This window comes from Falco rusticolus, chromosome 7 (genome assembly GCF_015220075.1).
Source record: "Falco rusticolus isolate bFalRus1 chromosome 7, bFalRus1.pri, whole genome shotgun sequence".
In the NCBI taxonomy this organism is placed as follows: Eukaryota; Metazoa; Chordata; class Aves; order Falconiformes; family Falconidae; genus Falco; species Falco rusticolus.
This window is the reverse complement of record NC_051193.1, coordinates 63,351,593-63,378,250: the sequence shown is the minus strand read 5'-3', so window position 1 is coordinate 63,378,250 and position 26,658 is coordinate 63,351,593. Positions and strand designations below refer to the sequence as shown.

General features: G+C 39.9%; 2 protein-coding genes across 5 annotated transcripts in view; one reads left to right on the top strand and one right to left on the bottom strand.

Annotated features, from left to right (window-relative positions):
* Positions 1 to 1,701: 1,701 nt before the first annotated feature.
* On the bottom strand, positions 1,702 to 9,400 carry GEMIN2 (gem nuclear organelle associated protein 2). 2 transcript variants are annotated; one of them, XM_037393382.1, is made up of 10 exons: positions 9,193 to 9,399; positions 8,697 to 8,781; positions 7,425 to 7,514; positions 5,712 to 5,771; positions 5,430 to 5,540; positions 5,013 to 5,057; positions 4,201 to 4,269; positions 2,735 to 2,845; positions 2,477 to 2,535; positions 1,702 to 2,149 (listed from the first exon to the last, which is right to left on the bottom strand). In XM_037393382.1, the coding sequence occupies exons 1-10, from the start codon at positions 9,312 to 9,314 to the stop codon at positions 2,110 to 2,112; spliced, it is 792 nt and encodes a 263-aa protein (XP_037249279.1). In that variant the 5' UTR covers positions 9,315 to 9,399; the 3' UTR covers positions 1,702 to 2,109. The 2 variants fall into 2 exon arrangements, with proteins under 2 accessions (XP_037249279.1, XP_037249280.1); XM_037393383.1 differs by lacking the exon at positions 4,201 to 4,269 and having other exon boundaries at positions 9,193 to 9,400.
* Positions 9,401 to 10,400: 1,000 nt separating this feature from the next.
* SEC23A (Sec23 homolog A, COPII coat complex component) overlaps positions 10,401 to 26,658 on the top strand; it is a 31,258-nt gene continuing 15,000 nt past the window's right edge. Inside the window, exons 1-12 of one of the 3 annotated variants that reach the window (XM_037394440.1) lie at positions 10,401 to 10,532; positions 10,740 to 10,915; positions 12,138 to 12,341; positions 16,990 to 17,231; positions 19,094 to 19,151; positions 19,419 to 19,505; positions 20,581 to 20,817; positions 20,917 to 20,996; positions 21,930 to 22,074; positions 22,412 to 22,570; positions 23,399 to 23,514; positions 25,586 to 25,709. In XM_037394440.1, coding sequence (XP_037250337.1) covers positions 17,011 to 17,231; positions 19,094 to 19,151; positions 19,419 to 19,505; positions 20,581 to 20,817; positions 20,917 to 20,996; positions 21,930 to 22,074; positions 22,412 to 22,570; positions 23,399 to 23,514; positions 25,586 to 25,709 — 1,227 coding nt within the window. In that variant the 5' untranslated portion in view covers positions 10,401 to 10,532; positions 10,740 to 10,915; positions 12,138 to 12,341; positions 16,990 to 17,010. Of the gene's footprint in view, positions 10,533 to 10,739; positions 10,916 to 12,137; positions 12,342 to 12,407; positions 12,517 to 12,568; positions 12,748 to 16,989; positions 17,232 to 19,093; positions 19,152 to 19,418; positions 19,506 to 20,580; positions 20,818 to 20,916; positions 20,997 to 21,929; positions 22,075 to 22,411; positions 22,571 to 23,398; positions 23,515 to 25,585; positions 25,710 to 26,658 lie in introns of those variants that run through there. The other 2 variants (XM_037394441.1, XM_037394439.1) reach the window with 2 other exon arrangements.

Sequence of the window (26,658 nt, the reverse complement as noted above, 5' to 3'; positions counted from 1 at the left end):
AGAACAGTGGAAGCTGTTCTTCCCTGAGCTCCAGGGAAGGTCTGGAGTTTGTAATGGATCAAGCCTTTTCTAGGTAGCTGTTACAGGCAGGCAAGCTATAGATGACAAATGTGATAACCAGGGGGTTTATTATACTTGAGCTTAAGCTGTGACCAAATTCTGATTTTTTCAGGTGCTGTGAAAACTAGTTCAGATTAGTTGTAGTGGAATAACTTGAGTTCTAGAAGAGTGCTAGAGCAAACCTGAACTAGCAGAATGCTGCCCTACTGTTTATAGAACCGGCATCAGTTCAACTGATTGAAAGTGCTGTTCTTATACTGGTGGTTTATAGGAAGGCTGTGCTGGTTGTTAACCTTTGTAACTAATGCTTGAAATTGTAGGGCTAGAGAAACAGCTAACTAGTGTTATGCTTTTCATGGGTTCTTCAGCTGCCAACTCATCCTGCTTTCAACATGCTGTCATGGTTTAGTTACCAGCTGGTAACCAAGTACCACACAGACATGCTCTCACTCCCCACCCCCTCCACCCCGCCAAGGGATGGGGAAGAGAATCAGGGAGGAATCTAGAACTCAAGCATTGAGATAAGAACAACTAAATAATTAAAATAAAATATAAACAATAATTATAACAGTAATAATGAAAAGGAGGGAGAAGGGGAGAGGAATAAAATCCAAAAGGAAGGGAGAAAAGAAAGGAAGAGATGCATGTCCCATGTCTCCCTGGCAGGGCCTGAGAAACTGAAAAGTCCTTGACTTAGTATAAACGTTACCAAGCCACAACAAAAAACATCAGTGAGTTACCAACATGGTTCTCACACCAAAACATAGCACTGTGCCAGCTACCAAGAAGGAAATTAACTCTATACCAGCTGAAATCAGGATACATGCCGAAAATGTTGGTAGAGGGAGTAGAAATAATGTGCACTGTATGTCTAATAATGGACATTTCAATGTAACGTTATAGGCATCTGCAGTGTGGTAGACATTCAGTATCAACATATACAGAATCATTGGTATTTGCATCTCCATAAATAAATGCTAGTAATTAATGTAATTCATTTTGATTTTTCACTTGACAGTTACACTTTTGCATCTGGAAGGGTAGTTTCAGTCATTCAGGCATAGTAAAGGTTATCAATAACTGGTTGTGGTTAATGATTATTTTTAATGGTGAGGGGAGGGACTTACATTTTACGGTATATAGAAAGCAGATGTCAGTTAATATTGTGTATCAATTTGCTGCTATGAGCAGAATTCATAGTTTCTTTGACATGGATTTTTAACTGTTGAAGATAATTAGAACCAGAGGGAGTCATGTACGTACCAAGCAGATACTGATGCTCTTGGGGAAGGACTCTGTTAAATACATAAAAATAAGTGAGCCAACGTATTTGTCAAGATGCCATACAGAAAAACTTGTTCATTGTGTTTAATAAAAGCTTCTATTAAAAGCATTGAATACAGCTATGTAATTTTCGCTGATTTCTACAACTGTGTGCTAAAAAATAGTACTGCTACTCAGAAAGTAGTAGTGCTTTACTAAAATAATTGATTCAGTGACTTGCTGGCTATATTTGAACTGCTTAGCAGTGCTTAAGCTCAGGAACTAAAGCTTGAAAAAACACATTCAGTCCTAGGTTGTATAGATTTCTATAGTAAAGGCTGCTGTTAAATAGTACAAAGAATGAGAAAAGCCACCATGTTTAAGAACACTTTTTTAAATGGTTCAGTTTTATTAAAAAAAGCCCTCCATTAGGTGTGTGTTTAGGTAAAGAATAATTTGTAATGTAGCCTTAGATTTCACCTAATAGCAGTGTCCACAGGATTACTCAGATGGTAGAAATTTCCAAGATGCAGCTTAGAGACAGTAGCTTGAGAGATGATGCCAGACACTTCGTTGACCATTTTACAATGATGGTATCGGAGACATTGACAATTGCATGCTAAAGCTCAGCTAGTTACTCGCAGCTGTCCCAAATGCATTATCGTGAGGGTCTTCCGAAGGAGTTGTATAGTGCTTCAGGGCTGAACAGTGCAGCGTCCTGCTGTTAACTCTGACAATGCTGTTTGTACTATGGCAATGCAAATTACTTGATATTCTCAAAACAGTCTATGAAGGTTCATCAGCCAGGTCACGCTGATCGAAGTACCTAGTGGAGAGAAGTGGAAGACAGTACGAAACCTCCAATACAACATACTCCTTACTTTGCCCTGAGCTTTTAGACCCCTTGCTTTCCAGCTCTTCTTTTGCTGTTTATATCTATAATTACTGGTTTGCAGTTTAGGGGGCTCACATGAGGAAACAGGTAGGATAAACCTAAGAGTAAAGTAAGCTTAAGTCCTTTTAGCTAAGTGTATTTGTTACATAGGCCCAGGGTACTTTGACTTCCACTTTGAAAGCATCTAGGTTAGGACAAGAGTAATCACACATTTATTCTGGACATACTTGACTGTTTTACGTGTTTAAGTTGCATTACCTGCTAACTAAGCAGATTATCAAGTTCAGAGCTGATATTTGTTCTTCGTTTTTGTTCTCCTGAAAGAGAGGTATTAGAACAGTTCTTTTGTTACCTGTGTCAAATAGAAAAGCTGTTAGGTGCCATGGTATGTGCTTGTAGTGTTCCCTTCATTCTCGAGGAAACTTAGGACATGAAAAATTACCTACCAGGATTTCAAGAACTGAAAACTCACCCTAATAATTTGCTAAGTTCAGCAAGTCCTTTGCGCAGTCTTACCTCTAGTACTCTGACTTCTGAGCATCGTCTTGCCAGCTGTCGAATAAGGGAGTGAGCTTCAGGCAGCAAAGGTTTTTCAAGGCATGCTAGCAGTGCATAAAGCCACCTACCCTGTGTAGATTCAAATAAAGTTTTGTGAGATGTCCTTGAAGTTTCGTGCGGTTCTTGTTATATAGAGGAGGCCTACAGTGTAGGTCTCAAGACAAAACTGCATTTAAGTGCTACTGCCAGAATTGAAAGTTCAAAAGCCAAAGTAGACACTACACAGCAGAATTTTTGCCTCTAGATAAGCTTCTTGTGAACAGTACTCCTGGATTTCCTGATATTTCTTGGAATACTGGCTGAGACATAAATTAATACAGCTTACACTAGTCAAGTCCGAGGGGAAGGATTATTTTAGTAGTATCTGAAGATTATTACTTAGCTATTAATTTTTAACTTCACAAACTGGGGAAAAACATTCCTGAGGAGTGAATGTATCAAGTCAGATCTCTATGGAATTAACGCTGTTAATTTTAAGCTTTAATTTAATGCTGTTAATTTAAAGCTTTGATTTGCACCATTGTGAAAAGATGTGCTTTGCGTTTTACTTCACTGAATTTTACTGCATTCTTATGAGCGTAACTTCTGCTACCAGTCTAACTTCATAATTTAATTCCAGTGTCTAGTGGCTTGCATTATGGGAATAAACAAAAAGTCAATGTGCCATGCACATTCGCTGCAGCGTTATCTGTTAAAAAGAAAGCAGTCCTACAGAAAAGGAGAGAACATGAAAGGCCTTTAAGTGACTCAAAAATAGTGAAGCTGTGTTTAGTATTATGGAAGTAATTGTTCATTGCTCTTTTGCTTTGTGGTACTGAATGAGATGGGATGCATCCACCAAGGTCTTTTGTAGATACGATGTCATTACATAGCCAGTCAATCTGGCTGTGGCCAAACTCCACGCCAACGTACCTTGCCAATCAGAATTTCTTACTAAGTTTGATTTCTGACCACACTAACGCAACTAAGCTTTCTGGCCTGTGCCACACATGGAAGATAAAATGTGTCTTCACCAGCACACTTGTCACGCACCTCTGAATAAAATCAGAGGTGTTGGTAAATACGGTGTGCAGCACCCTGACAGCTTAAACTAGTCAGAACCAAAGCTGCTGCAGTCTGACCCCCTTCTCTCCCCAGTGCTGATACTCATCTAACCTTGCATTTAAGTTCATGCAGGGAGCAATAAAAAGGGTAGGGGGTTTTGTCAGTACTTGGTAGGTCTGTATCTGTATGTTTGGTAATTAGCCTTTCAAAAAGTTCTGTGAATAGTAATTTTAGCATCATAAACTTTTTGAGAGTAACTGAATGTGATACCTGCAAAAAAACCTCTTTAGAAACAAAAATAATTTCATAGAAAACTATGAACAATTTATCCCTTGTTTAATGCATTTTTATGGAAGTAGTTAGAATAAATTAAAAATTACCAGTTCTGGAGTAAATTTTTTCTCTCCAAACCAGCTTATCAGGTGTTCTAAGACACTGGTTACTGTTGCCTTCAAAAGAGGAACAGAAAGAGACAATACGATACCTGCATTGTTTTGTTTTGATGTCCTTCTACCCAAAGGATTATATTACATAAAAAGCAAAGTGATTTTTTTAAAAATGTACACATCATGTATTTCTACTCCACTGTGATACTATATGGCATTTATTCCAGGTTGAAGTTACATGTAAGGGTAAAGTGAGTGTTAAATCACCAATTCCTGGAAAGAACTTTATATAAAATGAAGTAGTTTTCTGTGTTAAGAAAAAGTTATGGATAAGTAGCTACAGATTAGGAAAGAGGCATCACACAGGAGTGTTGTTTCTCTACAAAGGTAACTCATGGGAAACATAGTAGTAAAGGAAAGGTAAGTGTGATTCTTCTAGCTATGCAATGTACGTAAGAGTTCATGATCAAGCTGAAGGTCTGCACTTAAAACACTAAATGAGAAAACTTAAAAACACTGTCAAGCACCTAATGGAACATTCAGCAAAAATTCAAACGCTGAATGTTAACTACAGAAATTACAAGGACAAAATACTCTTAAAACTAGTCATGATAAATGTTCACTAGTAAACCTGTTTGTAGCTGAAGGTCAGATAACGATATTTTCCTTGTAAGTGTACAATGAATAGCTGTTGTAATAAACAATTGCCTACTCTTGCACAGAAAAATAGGTAAGACTTCTGCAACAGACAATGAGAAAGAATGATTTATGCAACATCACTATGCAATTCTAAGAGATGAGCTTACCTGATTCATTCTGCTTACAATACTTAGCAAAGGGGGAAAGCCCACCTGAAAAAAAATTAGTTGAAAAATGCAGACGTTATCATAAACATTTTTGTTCTAATTTAGGATGTACTAACATTTTAATGTGATGCTCAGACATTTGTGTGACACTAAAGCAGACAATGCAGAAAGCTTTCAGTTCAGTGAGCAACAAAAGTAGTGCGCTTTAGCTGATAACAGATGATTGACTTTTTGACTGAAGGGATAGACTTGTTCTCTGCTCAGCTTCCAATTAAAAGGGAAGAAAAACAGGACTTTGTGGGCTCACCAGAGAGCGTACTTTCTATTTAGCACCATTTGGTAATAAACAGTAAGATGGTTTCTGGCAGTTACTCTTGAAAATAGCAGCTGACAATTAGACAGAAGTCCTATACTCACCTTTATGTAATCAATTCCTAGAGTTTCATTATCAGATAGTGCATCTATTTCTGAGTATACTCTTTCACCCAGGCAGAACTTCTTCCAGCCTTCTTCATCCTCTGATTTTGGCTGAAGTAAATAAAAATGAACAAAAACTGTGAAATATTGCTATCTTGAAGACACTGAAGAAAAAGACTTGGTAATATTACCAAGTTATTGCACTCAACTGTAAAGCAAGATTAACCACAGATTTAACGACTGGGATAAAAAACCCACAGCACTGTTACGAATTTTACTCACCATAGTAACGTTGCTGTCCAAATGTTGTGACCGCCAGTGATTTCTGTGCTTGTTCAGGCTCTGAGTAATAAAAACAAAGCCACAACAAGTTTAACTTTGCAGTTATTTTATGCTAGCCATAACTGCTCTGCATTATTCTTAAAATGTATAAAGGTATATTTTATGATGTTCCATAAATCAGTAGAGGCATAACTGGCTAAATATTTCCATGCCTCTTAGTTACATTTATACTAAGTTGCTCATGCTGGGTTTTTGAAAGTAATGTTAAAGCTAAAGGAATTTTAAAGTCTAATACACAGAGTTAAATTGAGGTAGTAAGCTTTTAATAGTCTTCTAGACTTGTCTTGGTACAGCACGCTTAAGGGAAAAAAAAATTAGTCCAAAACCACACTCAAAGCCAATATCCTGTTCCAACGGTGGTCAGTGTCTGTATCAGATGTCTACAGAACTGCTAGAAAGAAGGTAAGCGTACTTTCCTGGAATATTTCTTCTACCTCACAGGGATGCCATATAAGACCAGTTGGCCTGCTTGACAGTTTCCTGTCTGGAGGTATACAATTTTTGTAACAGAAGAAATTCCCACCCCAATCCAAATGTTATCGTAGCAATAAAAATGACCACTAACAGCAGCTGATGGACAATGTTAGCATCAAGTAACTTCTGATGCTCTCCTCTTCTCTTAAATAATTTTTAGGATATTCTTGTACTTCACTGGTACAGATGAGAGGACAACTGACTTGTGTATAAAAGAAATATCTGTACAGTGATGTACAGTGACTTTAGATGTCAGTTTCCTTAGTTCTACTAAAACCTTAGATTATGCCTTATACACAGTATGCAGTGTGACACCTTGTAGAAATAGAGGTGAGCTCAGCTGATGTTTACAATGTAGATGCAGTAGTACAGATCTCCACCTTCACTGATTTAGCTCCCTCAAAAAAGTACAGTAAACTAGCTCACGCAAAGTTCAACGCTACAGCAGCGTCAGTGCAGTTCATTATACTCAGTTACTTGAGGTATTCCTACAATGCAATTATCAATGTGTTGTAAACACATCTTCCGCAGTACTGGAGTCATAAATGACCTCTACCTACATCTTCATTAGGTTTTTCTTTTCACCCTGTTCAAACTGTAGAGACAGCCAGCTCAGTTCTCTGTTTTTGTTATTATTTAAGAGTAGGCTGCAAATGCGGTAGGAAAGATTTAAGTCTGTGCTAACACAATAACCTTACAAATACGTTTTACCAAATCATTATTTCTGCTAATAATGGGTGCCACCACTGTCCAACAGTATTCTAAATGGACAGCGTGTTCTATGTACATGAATATCCTGGTGGGTTAGAATCTACTTGTTTTCCAGTTAATGTTGAGTTCTGCAGAACATTCCTGCTAGCACCAGGTTTTAATGTAACTACGTAAGATCACAGAGATTTTTTTCCTCCCTCCCTCAGCTACTCTGTATTATTTCATCTAAGTGCTGAAGTTTGAGACACCTTTTTTCCTAAGCATGACACTCTCAGGAGTCTTATCAGAGGTTTAAAAGCCACGCAGTATATACGCAATTCTTTTTCAAGAACTTAAAACATATGCCTACAAACATCCGTCCTACATGAAGTCAAAACATTTCTATACTAGATACAAGGTTGTCCCCTATAAAGCACAGATGTGTTCTAGCTAGACAATGCAAATGCCCTCACACACACCATTTTGTACCTGACGAACGGCTGAGAAATTGGCTACTTGCTGCTGCTGCCATTTGAGTGTTGGGGAATATCCTTCCGGAGCAGGCTGACATCCAGAAATCTAAGAAAACACTGGCAATAATTATAATGTAAAGAAAGCTTTAGAAGAAGAATCCTTAAGAATAAAGGAATCGGTAAATGTTTACTATCAGACAAACAACAGCCTTTAAATCTTTATTTAAGAAAGGTATATCATGACCACATCCAAGACTGACTTACACAGAAGAAATTTCATCTGAACCAACTGTTGACCCTTCTCAAATAAGGAGAACCAAGTATTCAAAATACATTGTCAAAGAATTATTTAAGGTTATATTTTTAGCAATTGTTCTGCCTTAATTTCCCTGTTTATAAAAAGTGGGGTGCTGTTTCCTTATATGGGACAGCTGCTACGAATCCTAAGCATTCTACTTTCTGAGATAATACAGTTGAGGAAGACAGAAGGCCACAAAAATGCTTTTTAGGATATTAATTCTGACAGTTATGTAGATATAACCTCTTTAAAGATTAGCATGAAAGTTATTAAAAAACACAAGGAAAAAAGAATCTTTCTACAAATGTTTAAAAATGCCACTACAAAGAGATAAATCTAAGAGAATGGTTACAGAATTTACATGGTCATATATCAGTACTAGGAACTAGTCGTGGAATTTCAGATTACAATTTTCACTGGAGAAACGCAGACTTGGTCTCTTGAACTATTTTAAAGTAGATTAAAAACCAAGCTGGCAGGGCAATGACAACAGAGAAATCTGCTCAGGCAATCAAGAAAAATTCTGATAAAATATTCCAGCAAAAGGAAGAAACGGTACTAGACACTAACTTCAGTAAAGTTTAGCTGCACTTACTACTACTCTTATCCATGATATATATTTAACTTAATGTATTGGTATGGAGGTATCTTTATTCTAAAGTTTATGCAGGTTTTGGGACTAAATGTTTGTAAAACGTAATGCAACATTTGACTTCCTCAGACAGTAAAATAGTCTGCTGTGTGTCAAATAGTACAGATGTTACCAATCTGAATTGGTTATCTAGACTGCTGTTGGCCAGCAGTTGACCAGGTCTTTCTTCAAACCCATACATTTAATGTAGTTCTGTAGGTGCTTTGAAAATCTAGCTGTGGTATTTAGTTATGCCAACCACGCCCCAAAATTAGTACCAACATTAAGATCTTAACGCCTTTCCCCTTTATTTTCTTTCTTCCTCTCTAAACAAAACGTGTAAAAGCTCTCAGACTTACTGAAACGTTTACTGTCTGCTTCTTTCTTAACTTTTTGGGGTCTATTTGTGCCACGACCACATCTGGGCATCGGGCTGCTTCAATCCTACAAAATAAAAATCAAACGGTTGCTTTGTGTTGACCGGCGGTTACATGGCGGCTGTCTGTGAAGCACAGCGCCCGCCGAGCGCTGCAGGCACGGGAACGCTGACTGCACCGGCAGTTCCTACAGAAGGCCTGGCTGGAGTGACACACCGGGTCCCCCGTGGCGAGACCCCGGCGGAGGCCGCCGGCGCGGGGAGCCCAGGCCGGCCCTGCATCCTCCCGTGGGGAACGGGGCGGCCTCGGCCCCCACCGCCGCGGGGCCCCGCCGGCGCGACGCGGCCCCTCAGGAGCAGCACACGGGTTTAGCCCCGATGCCGGCCGGGATCCCGCCGCAGCGGGCGAACCGCCCTTCTGGCGGCAGGTGGCGGGTTCCCGGTAGCGCGGCCCTGGGGTGCTCGGCCCCTCCACTCACTGGACGCGCTTCAGGTACTCCTGCGGCGTCCTGGGCGGCACCGTGGGGTCGAAGTCCTCAGCCAAGTCACAGTCGTCCACGGGCAGCAGCCGCGGCATCAGCTCCTCCCAGCCCGGCTCCATGGCCGCACCGCTGTCACCCGCCCTGCCCCCGGCGGCGGCGACGGCCGCCTCAGCAGGCCCCGGGCCGGCCCGGCCGCGCAGGCGTGCTGGGGGGCGGCGCGCACTACTCTCGCGAGAGCGGCGAGCCCGGGCGGGGCGGCGGGGCCGGGCGGGGCGGGGGGGCGTCACCGCCCCGCCCCGCCCCGCCCCGCCCCGCGCCTGCGGTGCAGCTACAGGCGCCTCAGCCCCCCCTATCCCGCCCTGGTGCTGCGCTCGCAGGCGGTACCGTGAGGGAGCAGCGGGCCCGGGGCGAGTTGCTCCGGGGGCCTTCGCCGCTATGACACCCTCAGGGAAGGGGATCAAAGGACATCTGGCCTTAGAGCGGCACAGGAAGGGGTTGTGCCCATCTACTGCTCGGCGGCCCGGGCCCGTGTCTGTGGTGAATTGGTGTAAACCTTTAATCAACCAGTTTTATTAGGCCCTGTGCCATTATTCTAATACACCACGGTTTTTGCACGCAGTTCTTCAAAACTCATCTGGTACTATTTTCTATTTTACCTGTGGACATCCAGTAATAATACTTGTCTCTTCCTTGAAATGCTTTGAGATCTATAGCTGACATCAGTTACGTGAAAGTTAACTGCTATAAATTTAAACAGTTTTCATATTGGAAGGGCCAATACCTAGTTTTTTACTTGTTGCTGTATGGGTTTATCGAGTACTGTTACGTGGGAGTATCCACAGGCAGGATCAAAAGCAGGCAGCAACAGCAGAAAGGGGGGTTGCTTCTCTGTTAAGACAAAAGGTGGACGGATGATGCTGGAATCGTTTACATTGTGTATTACAAAATTCCTAGTAAGCAAAATGTCAATCTGTGTGTTACAGGTTTGCTATATGTGAAGTCTGTTCAGTGGTACCCCACAGCACATCTGGTAGATCGGAGTAGTTCTAAATACTTCTGACATAAGTTCAAAAAAAGCAACACTTTTTTTTCCCTGCTGTAGTTTAGCAGTTCGGAACGAACATCTACCCAAACTCCTCCTCTCCCCGGCCTTTGTTTGTTTTAAGGTGTTTCCAAAACCACCTACGTGTAACAGGGAGTTTTAATTCTGAAACCCGGATCTAACGTCCTAGTTGAGTATGCAACAAATGCAGTCACCACAAGAAATAAAACCTGCTTAGCTAAAACTACAGTGATGTCTCTGGAAAGGCTGACCAATGATGAAGACAAAAACTTTGGTGAGTCCAGCTGTAAAAAAGTTCTCTTCTAATACTTTGGTAATACTCAGGACTTATTTTTCCTACTTGTTGTGAAGTCAAGAACTGTGAAAAGAAAGAGAATCCACAAATACAAATATACTTTGAACATACACTCTTTAGATTACTTTATCTGGAACTTTCCATTGATACTTTTAAAATGAAGTAACATATTTTTAATTATTACAGGTAGCCTTCCACGGATAATAAAATTGTTCCTAACAAGTTTTACCAGCAATGTTGATGCAGTGGCTAGCAAATATGTGGAGGAAATCAGTGGAGGAAAAGGAAAAAGAAGCTGGAAATGAATATTCTTTCTCCTCAGCTACCTAGGCTTTATGTAAAAGTACTTTTCCGAAGAAAGGGTGAGTTGCTGTCACTGAATACGCACTGCTGACTCTGCGTTAAGAACAATTAAGTGATTTCACTGTACATTCTAATATTGGGAGATAATAAATTATTTTCTAATTATGAGTATTTAACGTGTTAGGATCCTATTTTCTGTTCTTTTTTTTTTTTTTTTTTGCTTCTCCTTACTTTTCTCTGTACTTTTTGCCATCTTAACAGCTGGAAGACAATTCTGGAAGTTTAGAGCATGGGATCGAGTCATTATGTAATTAAATTAATTGTGTTAATGTCTGATTAAAAATGCTGTGTATTTTTTATTTGTAGTGAAATTTCAGAATAGTATACTTTGCTGTTCTTCCTTCTCCCCTTTTTAAGTGTATTTGAGTATCAGTTGCCTCTTTTTCTCTTTTTGTCTATAAAGTTCGTCCCGTAGTTGACTTTGGGACTTGCCTCTTTTCAGTGTAACTGTCTGAAAAGGTTTCACAGAGTATTTGAGTACGTTTAAAATGGCAACACCGAATGGCTTTCTGTGCATCTGTTGAAGTTTGCTCTGTTGTAGGTTTTGGTTTATGGATTTATTTTTATTTTTTGTTTTGTTTTTTTACTAAGCAAGGAGTACATGTACTTGGCAAGCTCCTGCTTAATACTCCCACAACTGGCAGTGAGATTTGTGGACGTGGAAATTTGAAACCCTTCCCTTTAAGTTCTACTGTTGTTTACCAGCTGGTTTTTAGACTGAAGACTGGCAAACAATACTAGATAGTAATGACATAGAAATTCTATTGTAATTGCATTTCACGCATAAGAAGGGAGGATAAGAATGTTTTAGTCATTTATATTTGGTTGGTGGTCATGGCATGTTTCCAGAGTTGCAGTGAAGGAGGACGTGGTACTCCGTAGAATATTTTTCAGGCCACCTCCATGTCCGGGTTGGTGGCACTGAGGTTATCTCGGGAAAGGCAGAAGTGACAGGTTTAGCCTTTTGTGGCAGGCTTGTTTAAAACGATTCTGAGGTGCCGTGAAACCTAAGCATCACTGTAACTTGGGTTTGGGGGAAAAAAAGAAAAGGTGACCACACAAAAAAAAAACCCTGAACAAAACTGTACGGTTATGGCTATGTGTAAATTATTGTGCGGATAGTAAATAAATGTGTTGTATTTCTAAATATGTATTAATATCAGATGAAGTATTATCTTGGGCTAAAACCCACTAGGAATACAATTTCAATATTTTTCCCAGGCAGGCCAAAGAACCACGTAAACAATCTTCCAGATAAGGAGTTGCCATAACGACGTGTGGTGGAGGACGGGCAACAAGCGCGGTGAACGCGAGGGCTCCCAGAAGCCGGGCTGGCTCGGTCCCGAGGATTTCCCCGAAACGTCCCCTCGCCAGCAGCGAACAAAGCCCACCGGAGCCGTGAGTCCACGGGCGGCGGCGGCTCCGGTAAGTGCGGGCACCGGCGCAGCCGAGGGGTAGAGAAGGCCAGCGGCGGCCGGGATGCCCTCCCTCCCGGAGCGGTTCGGGGGGCGAGGCTGAGGCGAACGCGCTCTGGGGGAAGGTGAACGCCGGACAGGGAAGCAAACACCCGCGCAGGGGCCGCCCGGGCGGCGAAGCCAAGGTCAGCGCTGTGGGGTGTCTGACAGCAGGACCCTCCGCCGCGCCGGGCAGGACCGCGGGCCGAGGGCTGGGGGTGCGCGGGGGGGCGGTGGCGCTCAGCCCGCCCCCCGCTCTCTGCCCCTTGACGTGGCGCGGACTCTCGCATCAGCCATGTTGCCTGCGTCGGCAGCGCCGGGGCGGCTGCGTGCGGGCGGGCGAGAGCGAGAGGCGGCGGCGGCGGCCGGGACGCGGGGTGAGCGGGCAGGGCCGGGGCTGAGGCGGGCAGCGGGGGGCCGGAGGCGGCCGGCGGGGTGGGCTGGGGGCGCCGCGGGGAGGATAGTCCTTCTGCTGGCGTGGGGTCGGCAGCCCCGCTCCCCGCGCTGCGTGGGTACGGGGGCACCTCGGGCCGCGGGGCCTGGAGGGAGAGGGGGGTTCCCCTCAGGGGGGTTTCGGGCGCTCACGCCGCCCTCCGTGGCCGTAGGGGGGGTCCCCCCGGGCGGGCTGAAGCTGCTCGCCGGAGGGGCTGGGGGTACCGCTGGCGGCTGTTCCGCGGCCTCCGGAGCCGGCGCTGCGTCCGCCCCTTCTCGTGAGGCGGCCGCCGAGAGCCCCATCCTCTGCGGGGGCGACCGGGCCGGGCCTGCGGGGAACGGCCGCCGCCGCGCCGGGTGCCAAGTGCTCCCCGGGTCCGCGTCCTGGTGCCGCTGCCAGGCCCTCGCAGGGAGCCTTGCGATGCAGGTAAAGCCACACAAAATTTTATTTAGGCAGGCCCTGCTGCATTTGAATACGTGTGTTTTGGTGTTGTTTTTTTTCTTTAATTCAGGCGGGTTGTTAAATACACTGGTTGTTTAAAAAAAAAAAAAGTCCTCAGTGAACGAAACTGGGACAGCAGGTTTGGAGGATGGCTGTGTTTGAGTAGTGAAAATGAAATTTTTATGTTGTCAATTTGACAACTTGTAGTTGCTTTAGATAAGTACTAAGTCATTCTGCTTGTATATTTGAGTTTTTCCTTGGAACGGAGGTAATTTGAATCTGAAATGCTGATTCTGGCATTAAAAATTAATTAAAGGTTTATTATTGATGTCTTATTTCACCAGATTGTTAATGCATAATAAACCGGAAGAATAAGTTTGTTGTAAGGGAAGTGCATGGTGACCTGTACTGCTTTAGTGGCGTTTAAATACAGGGCCATATGAGGGACTTTGGACCGTCTATGCTGGAACTCTTAAAATGCTGTGGAGAGAAATGTTTTCCTGTTGTATTTATGTGCTTCTAAGGATTAGTGGGTATTATTTTGGTGATACTCTGTATTGGTACACATGTACATGTGGCATGTAAACGTTTAAAGGTGCTGAGATGAAGAAGGAGCTTCTACAATAGAAGAAATGGTTTGTAGTTGCTTTCAGAAGCATTTCAAAATAATGTTGTTTCAAAGTAATGCATCTCAAAGCTGTTTATTCAGCTATAGGATAGCTTTCCGAATGGTGTATCAAACATGTTTGGTATGTGTGATGGTTAGAAATTCCTAACTGTAGTCTGAATCCTGTTATTTAAGTGAGAATCAAGCCTTCATGGCAGATATAGTCAGCCTGTGACTCTTCATGCAATTCAGGTGTGGCTTCTTTGTGTGACACAGAGTGAAATTGCCATGGTGCAGGGATGCGAGGTAAATTCAGCCTTGGCAGTGGGAGGGAGGAAGCAGGCCAGGAAGGACGGCTGGTCTTGTCTGGATGTCTCATTCTGCAGCAAAGCTAAAGCAGTGACACCCCAGCATGGGAGCTGTTGCTGTGTAGCTGTCTCAAAAATCACTTCTTTGTGGTTTTCTGAGGTGGGCAGTATGTGTTTTGTGGCATTCAGGTGTATGAAGTTTGATATGTAGCCTTGTGGGTCAGGAGAATTTGCTGCTCTGGTGCATCTCCACACGTGTCCTAGAAAATGTGCCTGCATAGCTTGATACTGGTACTGAAACTGAACGTAACTTGTCAGACCATTAGTTTCACACCGATGAATGATGAAATAAGTAAGCATTATTGGCTCTGGAAAGGAAGAGGGTGGAAGAAAAGATGGAGGAAAGTTTGATTATTAGCAGGCTCTGCCTTCTGAATAGGAAATACATGCTTTACTAGAAAATGGTATTCAACTGAGAAAAAAATTTCCAACATATCTTTCATGTATGTATGTGTGCTTCATTAGGCACTGCACACCAGTGTTTGTACAATGCCCTCTGAGGGCAGTAACTGAGTGGTAAAAGTAATGTCCACGTAAAACCTTTCAAATGTAGCTAGAGTAGAATGTGGAGGAAAGACTTTAAAGTCCAGTAGAGAGAGTTGGAATTCACGTTGCAGTGTATGGAGATAGAGTTGGTGGACTTTATAGCGGATGCCTATGGAGTGGCTGAAACAGCCTTTAAGCTGCAGTTTTCTGTGTCTTCTAAGGAGGTAATTTTAAAAGGAGAGATTATTCAGTTTGTGGTTATAGCTGAGGTGGCTGCCTCGTGCAGATTCTTGTATCAATACCCTGTTTTTTAGGGGCAATGTTTCTTTACCTTTTTACAAAACACTGATGGATTGTGATATATTAGGAGAGAAATCTCTTAAATTCTAGATCCTTTTCAAATACCAGGCTATTTCTTCTCTTAGCTGAATTACCTTCTGTCTCTGATCCCTCTGTACTGATTATGACTTCCAGATAGTCTCTCCCTTCGGTTTTGCTCAGTTCTGTCCTCTGCCCAGTGACCTCTTTCAGCCTGATGGCCTTGCAGCAATTTGAGTAAAAGCGATGGTGGAAGTGCTGTCATGCACAAAGTCCCATACAGCTCCTTGTGTTGCAGTTGCCATGACATGTAGATTTGCCTCTCGTATCAGTAAGGTGACACGCCCTTTAAAATGTTGGCAGATGAATTATCATAGTATTTCTATTACAATGTGGAGATAAGTGGTAGCACCTGTGGAAGACATTAAGAGAAAGGTACTCTATAGAGTTAAGTTTGCCTGTCACACTGTGTTTTTATAGAAACAATTTGGAGACTGGTTTTTGTAGCTTTCATCACATGCTGACAGTTGATTATTTCCTAGTGATGTTAACTGTGAAATGTGGGGCTTCTCTGAGTTTTATGCATGTTGTTAATTTGTTTTCTTAAAAGCCAGCATTAGAATAAAACCATTACATTAAATTATGATTTAAAAGAACTTCAAAAGTTTTGAACTGTCATAGAAATGAAAGGTGCAATGCCATTATAATTGTAGTAGAGATAGGTCTTTACGAATAGAGAGTTTTCCAGGAGTCACTCTTAGCATGTGTAATTGCAGGACTAAGAAGGTCAGTGTGCTTGTAGAAACTCCTGATTTAAATCCCAGTTCAGGAGGATTCCAGTGTTTCTAAAAGCTGTGTGTTAACTTCGTACAGTCTAAGTTGAGACCTAGGAGTATTTTCCCAGACCATCTCTTAGGTGGTTCATGTAGACTAAGTAAATTCTTAGTTACTAGGCAGTGGGAGTTTAGATACCGTAGTTGCTGGAAAAACCTGTACTATTTGTACTATGAAATGTACTGGGAAGCATGCAGCACGTATTCACGAACAGTGTGTATATAGCTGAGGGTCTTTGGGTTGCAGGGAGGGAGTGTGCTGCTTGGTGGATTTCCCACATGTTCCCAGGTACCTGTTGAACTTTTCAGATGTGTCTGTATTCCAGCTTCTGAGTAACTGGCTGAAAATTTTGAAAGCCTTAGGTTGGTGCCCAGAATGGTAATTGCAAACAATTAGGCACGTCTTGATAAGTAATGGAGTGGAACATGAGCTTATTTTTTACAAAGTTACTTCCTAGCATTGCTGTAGGAATGTACTCTTGTGCAGTATTGTGTTGTTACTCCTTTACATTTAGGCTGCATCGTGAGTTATCAAAACTATGGTTAGAAAAGTCTTATAAAATATGTTACAGTAGAAGACATAAAGCAAGTACACTTAGGAGAAGTATTTTTTGCTATTTGATTCTTGAAAGAAGTTAAACAGTTTTCAAGAACGAATGATTCTTGAATAATGAACAGAATGAATAACTAAATGCATTAGTGAAAGTTCCTAAAGCAGTGTGTATTTTTCTGTAAGCACATCTTTTTTTTTTTTTATAGTGTCAGTGTGCTGCATAATCTCATCTCTGATCTAACCTAGAATTACTGCTTTAGTTGCAACATTTCTTGACCAAGTTTGTTGCTTAAGTCAGGAAGTGCAGAAGATGGACTGTTTTAACACTGTGTATTTTAACTTGGTCAAATATTTGTTATTTTGAAGAGGTTGCTGCATCCTAGGAGCCTTAATTTCTTTTTCTTTCACCTTGGAATTCTGTGTGTTGCTTTTAGGGTTTAAGAAGTACTACTCAGTCTTTATTGATTGTAACTGAGTTACAGTGTTTGAATGTGTGACTGTCATTAAGTGCATTCAGTATTTAGTGATTAGGAATGTTTGCATTGTAACCATTCTGCTAATGGTTATATTTTTATTTTAGTGATAAACAGAGAAGTTGACCATGACAACCTTCCTGGAATTTATCCAGCAGAACGAGGACAGAGATGGTGTTAGATTCAGCTGGAATGTTTGGCCTTCAAGTCGTCTTGAAGCCACAAGAATGGTAGTCCCAGTGGCTGCCCTCTTCACACCGCTGAAAGAACGGCCAGACTTGCCTCCTATTCAGTATGAGCCAGTTTTGTGCAGCAGGACCACGTGTCGAGCGGTTCTGAATCCCTTATGGTAAACATAATATATATTTTACTCCTAAAGATTGTTTGTAAGGTAAAATATTGAATAGTGCCAGTTCAACTATGCAAAAGATCTGTTGTGTGGAAATTCAAGTACTCCTTACATGAGTATTGTGCTGTTGTGTATTTGAATATACAGCTCAAACTTTTAGATCTTGGAAGTTTCTGTATATAAATTTGGATATATAACATATATACTTAAAGCATAGCTTTCACTTAACCAGTCTTTTAAATGTACTTCATTTAACTAATGATTAGGTATGTTATTCTTCTGGAACTACACACTTTGTGAGTTAGTATACTACTGCACTTTGCCTCTAGAAAATTATCTGGGTAGAAAGTTACTATGCTGTCTTTTTAACTATTGAGCCCTGCTATATTAATTTCCAAGTGAAATAAACTGTATTTATTACTGACCTTAGTTCATTTGTAGATCAAAGCAGGCTAGCTGGTTTAGTTTACCAAAACAGAAGTTGAAAGAAGTGATAGATGGATAGACAGACAGACAAATAAATACATCAGCTTTTCATATTCTCTCATGCCTACTTTTGTTCAAGCTAAAAGGTGGTATTGGCATGAGCACAGATGATTGTGGGCTAATCACGGATAAGTTTAGGTTGGAAGCAGAGGAAGTGTTTCATATGTCATTCCAATCACAGAATTATGGAAAAGGAACAGAACAATTTCTAAGGTGGAGTTTGATAGGCATGGGAAAGGTACTGAGTAATAGTGAGAGATTAGACATGATGTAAAAGATCCTGTAGAACGAACTCAGTTCTGTCGGTCCCTACTTGGGAGAAAAGGTGATTTCAAAGCAGGTGTAAAGTTGTGTTTCAGTATTAAACACACACAGTGGCCAATTACACGGGGAGTCAGACTTAGTGGAAGCTAACTTTTTCAGAAGTATTATCTTTTATTGAGGGCTGGAAGAAAAATAATGGAAAGTCAGGACTGTCAGATCCCTGACATTACAGTGTGTACTTTTTTCCTCTATCAGGTATGCAATTCATGACTGGATTTTTTTTTTCTTTTTTTTTTTTTTTTTACAAGGTGAGATTAGAGACTCAGTTTGGGGGGACCTTTTGAAGCCTGTGGTGCAGGTGGCACAGTGCATTGGGCTAGTTAATCAGCAGCCCCTGAAATTAGTATAGATCATTTGATCTCAGTAGAGCTGTGTTGTCTTTACAGCATGATGGGATTTATCCAAAGATTTAATGATATTTTAAAAACAGTAGCACTTGTAGACAGGAGAAGATGTGATAGCAAGAAGTTTACATTGAGAGCTTGTGAAGTTCACTTTCCCTTAAGATGTGAGTAGGACTTTGTAAGACATCTTTGTGACATGAGGATAGATGTTGCATTTTTTATTTTAATTATCTGAATGCTAATAAAAATGTAGATGAAAGGAGATAGGCTCATCAGTTGAAAAAATATTATTTTCACTTAAGTTGGAACCTGTTGTTTTTTAGGGCATAATGCATATTCAGGATAGTCTCAGACTGTGACAGCTAATAGACTGAGAAAAGAGAAAAATGACAAAGCAGGGAGAGTTAAAATAATTTGCCTCAAACCATGCAGAAAGTCTCTAATAAAGGTGCTGAGTCTGTATTCTGAAATCTCTTGTTTACTACTTTTCCTTGAAGACCATTCTTCCTCCCTAAAGGTAATAATTTGCCTGATGTATCTGTGTAAGACTACACTTATTTGTAAAATGGGTATTTAGGAGAAAGTATATTAGGGGGAAGCTTTTGAAAGTCATTGTGTTTTGAAAAATTAGAAGAAATGTATTCTAGGGTCAGTGGAGGAAAATGAATTGTTCGTACTGTATAAACTTCTGTTACTCTATTTTTCTAGCCAGGTGGATTACCGAGCAAAACTCTGGGCTTGCAACTTCTGTTACCAGAGAAATCAGGTAAGAAAATGAAACATTCAGGATATAAATAATTTTTTTAATAAGTTAAAAGTGAAAATCCTCATTTTTCAAATTATAGTTGCAAACTGAAGTTGACAGCAAGAGTGTGAGTGTGCAGCTATACCTTCAGAGATTGCAATGAGATTTTTTTCATGACAGCAATAGCAAACATCTGTTGCAGAGGAAAATAGTCCATATGTATGTTTTTTTTTTTTCTAGAAGTTGTAATATTTTATTTATACTTAATTTCTATGTTTTTATTTGCAGTTTCCTCCTACCTATGCTGGCATATCTGAAATGAATCAGCCAGCTGAACTTTTGCCTCAGTTCTCCAGCATTGAATATGTAGTACAGGTAAAATCATTAAATAAAATCTTTAACATCTATAGCCTTGCAATATACAAAAATAATTACCTTTGGTTTTCTTTACTGTATTTTAGTGGCTGTGAGTCTGTATGTGCTTGTTAGTAGACTGAACATTTATGTCATCAATTGGAAATGGAAAGAATAACTTTTTACAAGAACAAAAGGATGGCTAGTAAGACTGGTTTAACAAAAAAAAAAAAGAAGAGGCAATTCTTCTACTGGGTCTGTTTCTTTACCAGGAGTTTAATTTGTGTTTGTGCTGGGGGTCTGCTTACTGCTGTTGCTTGCTCAAACGATTTCAGTTCAAATTTGACTGATTGTTGATTCATGTCTTATTAATGATTTGAATTTAAGTTTGTATTTGAATGATTATGAGTTAGTTTTAGGGCTGGCTGGTTTAGAGAAAACAGCTAATACATATTCAGTTCAGGTGTTTGAATTTTAATATTTGTTCTCTTTGAGAAGATACTTGAATAGAAATAAAAAGTGGACCTAAACTGCAAAATTGCAAACATTTGCAAAAATTCTGTTTTTGAGGTTTAAAATTTGTAAGACTTCAGTGAGGTGTTCAGATATGTGAAGAGTGGACTGAACAGAAACTTTACTTTTTGCCAACTCTTGTAATGCAAAGTAAAGGAGATGTTTGCTCATAGTACAGCAAAATTAGTTTATAAAGCATAGAAAGAACTGATGAACTCTAGAGTAAAAGTATGAGGTGGATGGAATGTCATTAAGTTGGAATATTTTGTAATTGTGAATAGCTTTATGACTATTATGTTAACTTGGAGCAAAAAAAGCTGATTATATTGCTTCAGAAGTATCATGACATCCTGAAAGGATTTTTTTCTTCTGTAGTGTTTCATTTTTGTGCAAAGTTCATTATGGTAGGGGTTTTGTTCACGCTTAGCCCCAGTTACAGATTACTACTTGAGCGGGAGCTGTTAGGTGGAATGTTGATGTTATTGGTATGATTCAAATTAAAACTTTTACAAAATGTACTTTATTTCATTTTTGATCCTGTAAATACTGCTTTTTTATGTCATTATGTTTATGTTTCTTAAAGCGTGGTCCTCAGATGCCTTTGATATTCCTTTATGTTGTGGACACATGCATGGAAGATGAAGACTTGCAAGCTCTGAAGGAATCCATGCAAATGTCACTTAGTCTTCTGCCACCAACTGCGTTAGTAGGTCTCATTACCTTTGGCCGAATGGTGCAAGTTCATGAGCTTGGCTGTGAAGGAATTTCTAAAAGTTACGTCTTCAGAGGAACAAAGGACCTATCTGCAAAACAGCTTCAGGTAACGCACAAAAGCAACCAAAAAGAAATCATGATGCTGAAGAACTTAAGGTAGTCTGTAAACAAATTTTGTAATAAAATCTTATGTATTTGACTACAGGAAATGTTAGGACTTACAAAAGTAGCTGTTTCACAAGTTGGTCGGGGTCCTCAAGTGCAGCAGCCACCACCATCTAACAGGTAATGTGCTTAAAACATCTAAGAAGCATACCTTGACTACACTGATTTACTGGAAACTTATGTTTTATGACAATGAAAACAATCAACTGACAGTTGAACCTTTTGATCAGCCACAAATTTACCAGGAGACTAATGGTTATAGCCTTTTTGTTTCCTACAGTTAGTACTGGAAATAAAAAACTTTATGGGTGATAGTAAAATCATCTGGATGATGCTTTGGTAATGTTCTGAGAGAAAGTTACATAGGCATGCTGTAGATGTGTAAGTAATGATGCTTCTGTTGGTTGGTATGCTGGAAAGTGTATTAACACTTTAGTGCCCCTTTCTTATGTGGATATCCAGTTTGGTCTTCCCTTTTTCTCCCTCTTCTGCTCCTCTCCCATCCCCTTCTGTCTTTCCTTTGGAAGTTGCAGGTTGGTGTTGTGATTCTCCTGTGTATTCTGCTGTGACACAGAAGAAATGAAAGAAATTATAAAAAAGAGAGGCAGTTTTGCAGTCCCTGCCTTGCAATAAATAGCTGTGTTTATAGACGGCCTGTAGCAGAGAGCACAAAAAATTCTGTATATGTTAATGTTTCTTCCAGTCATTGATTTTCACTGCAGTAGTGAAACTTGAGTTTCTTTTTGAGATACATAGGTCATCATCTCCTGTGTTCTTTTGGTTAGATAGGGTTCTTTCTGGATAGTGGTGATATCGCTAAGTCAACAAGTTTTTATTTTACAAGCTCTTTGCTGAACTTCTTGAGCTGAGTATGCTGTGCATGTAGTAGTACCAGTCTGCGTTATGTGGGTGAGACAGGCATTGTTCTGAATCCAGACTAGAATCTGGAAATAGACATTGCTGCTATATGTCTAATACATTGCTAGTGAGCAACTGATAAAATTTTTTATTTAACAATTTGAATCTAAACTAGTTCCATGTATTTGTTTACAGGTTTTTGCAGCCAGTGCAGAAAATTGATATGAATCTTACTGATCTTTTGGGTGAACTGCAACGGGATCCTTGGCCTGTTCCGCAAGGAAAACGGCCCTTACGTTCTTCTGGAGTGGCTCTTTCTATAGCTGTAGGGCTCCTTGAGGTAATAGCTTTAACTACAGTTGTGCTAATATGTAAATAGATCATTTAGGTGCAGAAGAGCTGCCATAATCAATATGTAAAACCCTTAGTAATTGATACTAGATTTGTATGATGATTCTGATGGATATCGTCCCTTAGATGTGTAGAATAATTGTAGGTGTTTATGCACTTTAATGAGGCAAAATTGAGACTTTGAATTAATGGCAGATCTAAGTTTTGGGAGGGGAGAAAGTGCAGTTATTGTTGGAATCCTATCAACATAAATACCTGCATAGCTATTTCTTTTGTTCAGTTTGTAGCAAAACCTGATGATTTTATTTGTCTTTTATTTCATGCAGTGCACTTTTCCTAACACCGGTGCACGTATAATGATGTTCATTGGAGGACCAGCTACTCAAGGACCTGGCATGGTTGTAGGAGATGAATTGAAGTTACCTATAAGATCATGGCATGACATTGAAAAAGACAATGCTAAATATGTTAAAAAGGGTACTAAGGTAAGTGATGATCATGGGTGTTATTTTAGGCATCTTACCAGTAAGTAAACATTTACATTGCCTGGCACTGTAAAATACTGTTAGTAGCAAATGTATAAAGAGCTGGGAATTGTGTGGTTTTGTTTATCTGTTTCTGACTAGTGGTACGTCTTCAGGAATTTCTTTGGAAATTTCAGTATATTGAGTTAGGACTTTGTCTAGCTCACGTTGGAGTGTTTCTCTAGTTTTAAGTCAGAAAATATTTATGTGACTAAGTGGTATGTCTAGAGTAAGGCTGTCTGCTTTGAATTCACACAGCTGCTCAGAACTATCTCTGTAGCTGGGGGAGGGTTAGGCGCCAGAGTTTAGGCATAGTTCATTTCATCTTAAAAGTAGATCTGGGCAGGTGAACAGCATCCAAAACCTGTTGAATTCATCTTAACTGATTATGATGGGAGCTGGAACAACTAGATCAGTCGCAGGCACCTGTCATTAGAGACACTTGAGATTAGAGAGGTAAATTCAACTCTGTGTGTTGTATCTAGTACTTTAAAATGCAAAGTTTAAAAAGTGAAAATCAAGGTCATTTTTTAGTTTAAAAAGCAACGACTGGTCTGTCTAGTGTGAGTCAGGTTCTCAGCTGGTCAGAAAAAAAACCCCAAGTGCTGAAAATTCCTTCTGAATTTTAACTTCAGGAAAAAAACCCTTTTAGCTTGTATTAGAATATGATGTGTATAAAGTCTGATAATGTTGTTTTAGAAGAAATTTTGAGAGTTTAAGATTTAATATGAAAATGAGGAGAGTTCATGTCGTAAATTGCTATGAACTGTATTTTCATCTTGGATTTAGCATTTTGAAGCCCTGGCTAATCGGGCTGCAACAAATGGTCATGTTATTGACATATATGCATGTGCATTGGATCAGACTGGTCTTCTGGAGATGAAGTGTTGTCCCAACTACACTGGGTATGTGCCTATTCATTTTTAAGTAGTACATGAAGATACAGGGTTTTTTTTTTTATTATTGTTTTAACAGGAAGCACTTAAGGAAAACATTCTGCTACTTAAAAAAGAAAAACAATGTACAAACCCACTCTGATACACTGTGATGGTTGCGTTTGTACTGGAATTTTGGAATTTCTCAGCTTCTGGCAAATTTGTCACCACAATTGTGTGTTTAATCAGAAGGGGTTTTGCTGTTTTTCTTTTAATATGATCTGTTTGAGGCTTAAATGTCTTTTAAACTGGCAATTTATCCTATGCACTGGTGCTGTTTTTCAGTGTATGTATATGTAAGCTGCAGTTTTCAGTGAAGATAAGGACTTTTCATCCTTTTCTTGCTGTTCAGAGTGATTCAAAACCCTGTGTTATCTTTTTGTCTTATGTCCCCCTTCTATATCCTATTGTTCATAGGTTCAACTACTGTTTAGGTGACTATCAGATTCATCTGTTGGTCCTGAGTTTTTACTCCCTCTATCCAGTTCTACATTTTAGACATGGTCTTGTTTTGCCATCAGTTCACTTTAGTATGATCAAAGCAAGTTCTAGTCTTTCTTGTGAAACTGCTCCCCTGTTTCTTCCACGTCACTGTGGAAGATACCCTCACCCTTGCTGTTACACAGATCTACAGTCTGATAAAGCTTTTGACTCTTGCTTGCATGTCATTAATTTTGTAATTCCTGCCAGTTGTTCCTCCATATTTTTTCAAAGACTATCTTTTTCTCTTTCTGAGAGTCTCTTCTACTCTCGTAATGTGTACACTCATCTGATTTTGATTTTTAGGTTAGATTTCCATATTTGGTCTGGTTTCTTTTTGCCAAGGTCATTTTTCTTGCTTTTGTCAATACCAGCTGCAGGTAAAATTAAATGAAGCATCTTTGCTTATCAGTTTAATATCTGGTATTTCTGTGAGTAACGGGCTGCCTTAGTTGTCTGTCAGTATCTTTGTATGACAGAGGATCCTAAGCACATGCTACATATCTAGGCATACCAAGAAGAATGAGAGATGCAGCCGCAGGTTGTGGTGAACGTAGGCTGCTGTGTTTCAGGCCGGCTTGGCCATGCTAATCACTGCTGGATTGCTTCTTTCCAGAGTTGTGTGTGTAGCTTTAGTTTGGGAGTTTTCACTGCTTAGGTTCTTTAAGTTTATGACTTTACCTGCGTATTTGGCTCCTATTCCTTTTCTGCATCAAACTCAAGCTATATTTTTCTATATACTACAGTGTAATTTTTCTCTTTCTGTCTGCTCTTGTGACTCACCTTGCCCTGTTTTTGCTTTTCCAGCAAAACTAACCTTTATGTATAGTATGTCTGTTTCTCCTACAGTTGTTCCTATTTTCTGTTTGGTTAGATCCTGCGCACAGGGAGGAATTTCTGATTCTGCCGTGTCTATTCTCTTCTGTCTTTGAGTATCCACCTTAAATTTTAACTTTTTAGGTCTCCTGTTTAAGCTATTAATGTATTTTACTAGTATCATGTAAGTAATATTTTTTTAAGAATAAAAATAACATATTCCATTACTATTTCCGAAATCCATTGTATGGTATTTCATGATAAGCAGCAACTGTTGCAGTTACATCCACAGAATAAATATTCTTGAGCATAGATTTAAGCCTGAAATAATGAGTGAACTATACAAAATAAAGTGGTGTGGAAATAAGTTTTTAATGTTGAATATTAGAAGTAAACTGGCTTTGCATGACAAGGTTATGAAACATTTGTAGTGTTGAAGTCCAGTACAATGTTTTCCCAGTGAAAGATTTTGTTATATATTATAATCACAATGACCTTAACATGTTGATTGGGCAAGAAGCTTGTCTAAAAAATTCATCCATAGCATTAACAAAGTACTAATTTAATTTACAAAAAACCTAATTTAATGAAAATCCATTTTAAGAAGGCAAATACGTACCTTACAATCAACTATCTCTAGTTTTAGTCTTTAATAAAAAAAACTTCCATAAATCCCATGTGCTAAAGTGTTGCATAATTATTCTAATTCAAGGGTTTTGTTTGTTTTGTTTTTGTTGTTGTCCAGAGGCTACATGGTCATGGGAGACTCTTTCAATACATCTTTATTTAAACAAACCTTTCAGAGAGTATTTACAAAGGATATGCAAGGACAATTTAAAATGGGATTTGGTGGCACGTTAGAAATAAAGGTGAGAATACAGAAATGCAGTGTGTTAGTGCACTGGAATAGGATGGCTATGAACTGTGGGACCTTTGCCCTTTAAGGAATTTTCAGGAACATCCTAAACAGATGTGTTTGGGTTCACTCGGGCATAGCTGTTACTGCCTAGCTATCGTTTTGCAGTTCCACGATTCTGTAAATGTGAGTTAGGTATAATGTCAATTCCTTCTTAGCCTGCATTCAGTGACAGCTGAAATGGAGACTAAAATAAATGTTTGTTAGAAATTCACAATGCTGCGTGCATAGATTTTTGGTACCAAGTAGTGAGTGTTTCTTGTTTTACGTCCAGGTTCTCTACGTAGCCCAGGACAGTTTTCATTTTTCTAAACTGCAGTACTTTAACAATGTTCATTTTCACCTCCGCTATTGTGAGATGCTTAGAGCTGAATGTGCTGTTAGGTTCAGGTACCGTCTTCCATGATGTTTCTTGCAGAATATTACAACCCTGCCTTGCAGAAGAATATGGGGCTGTTTTCTTGTTTGGTAAAATTCTGATTAAGTTTTTGCTGCTAGGACAAATAATAGAACCCTCTTTTTCTTCTGTGTGCTATGAATTTTGTTGGAAGATCTGGAAAATGCAGAAAGGGAGTCCTTGTTCTATAGGGATGTACAAATCAGTTCAAACAGTAAAATGGCATTGGAAGAATGTAAATAACTGGGTTTTGCTTTTAGCTAAATATGTTTAGGAGGTAAATTCATTGTGGGGTATATACAGGCTTATGTTACCAGTCTTCAGTTTTAATCTCATCTTGTGAATATTTTAAATACTTCGCTGGAAAACAGACGTTATCCAACATACTTTCTAGGCTCTCAGCTTTGTAAATAATAGCAGTTTTTCTCTGTTTTGTGCTGTTGTTTCAGATGTACTAATTGGTGCAGCAAACGTGTAATTACATGTAGAAAGTGAGCACATGAAA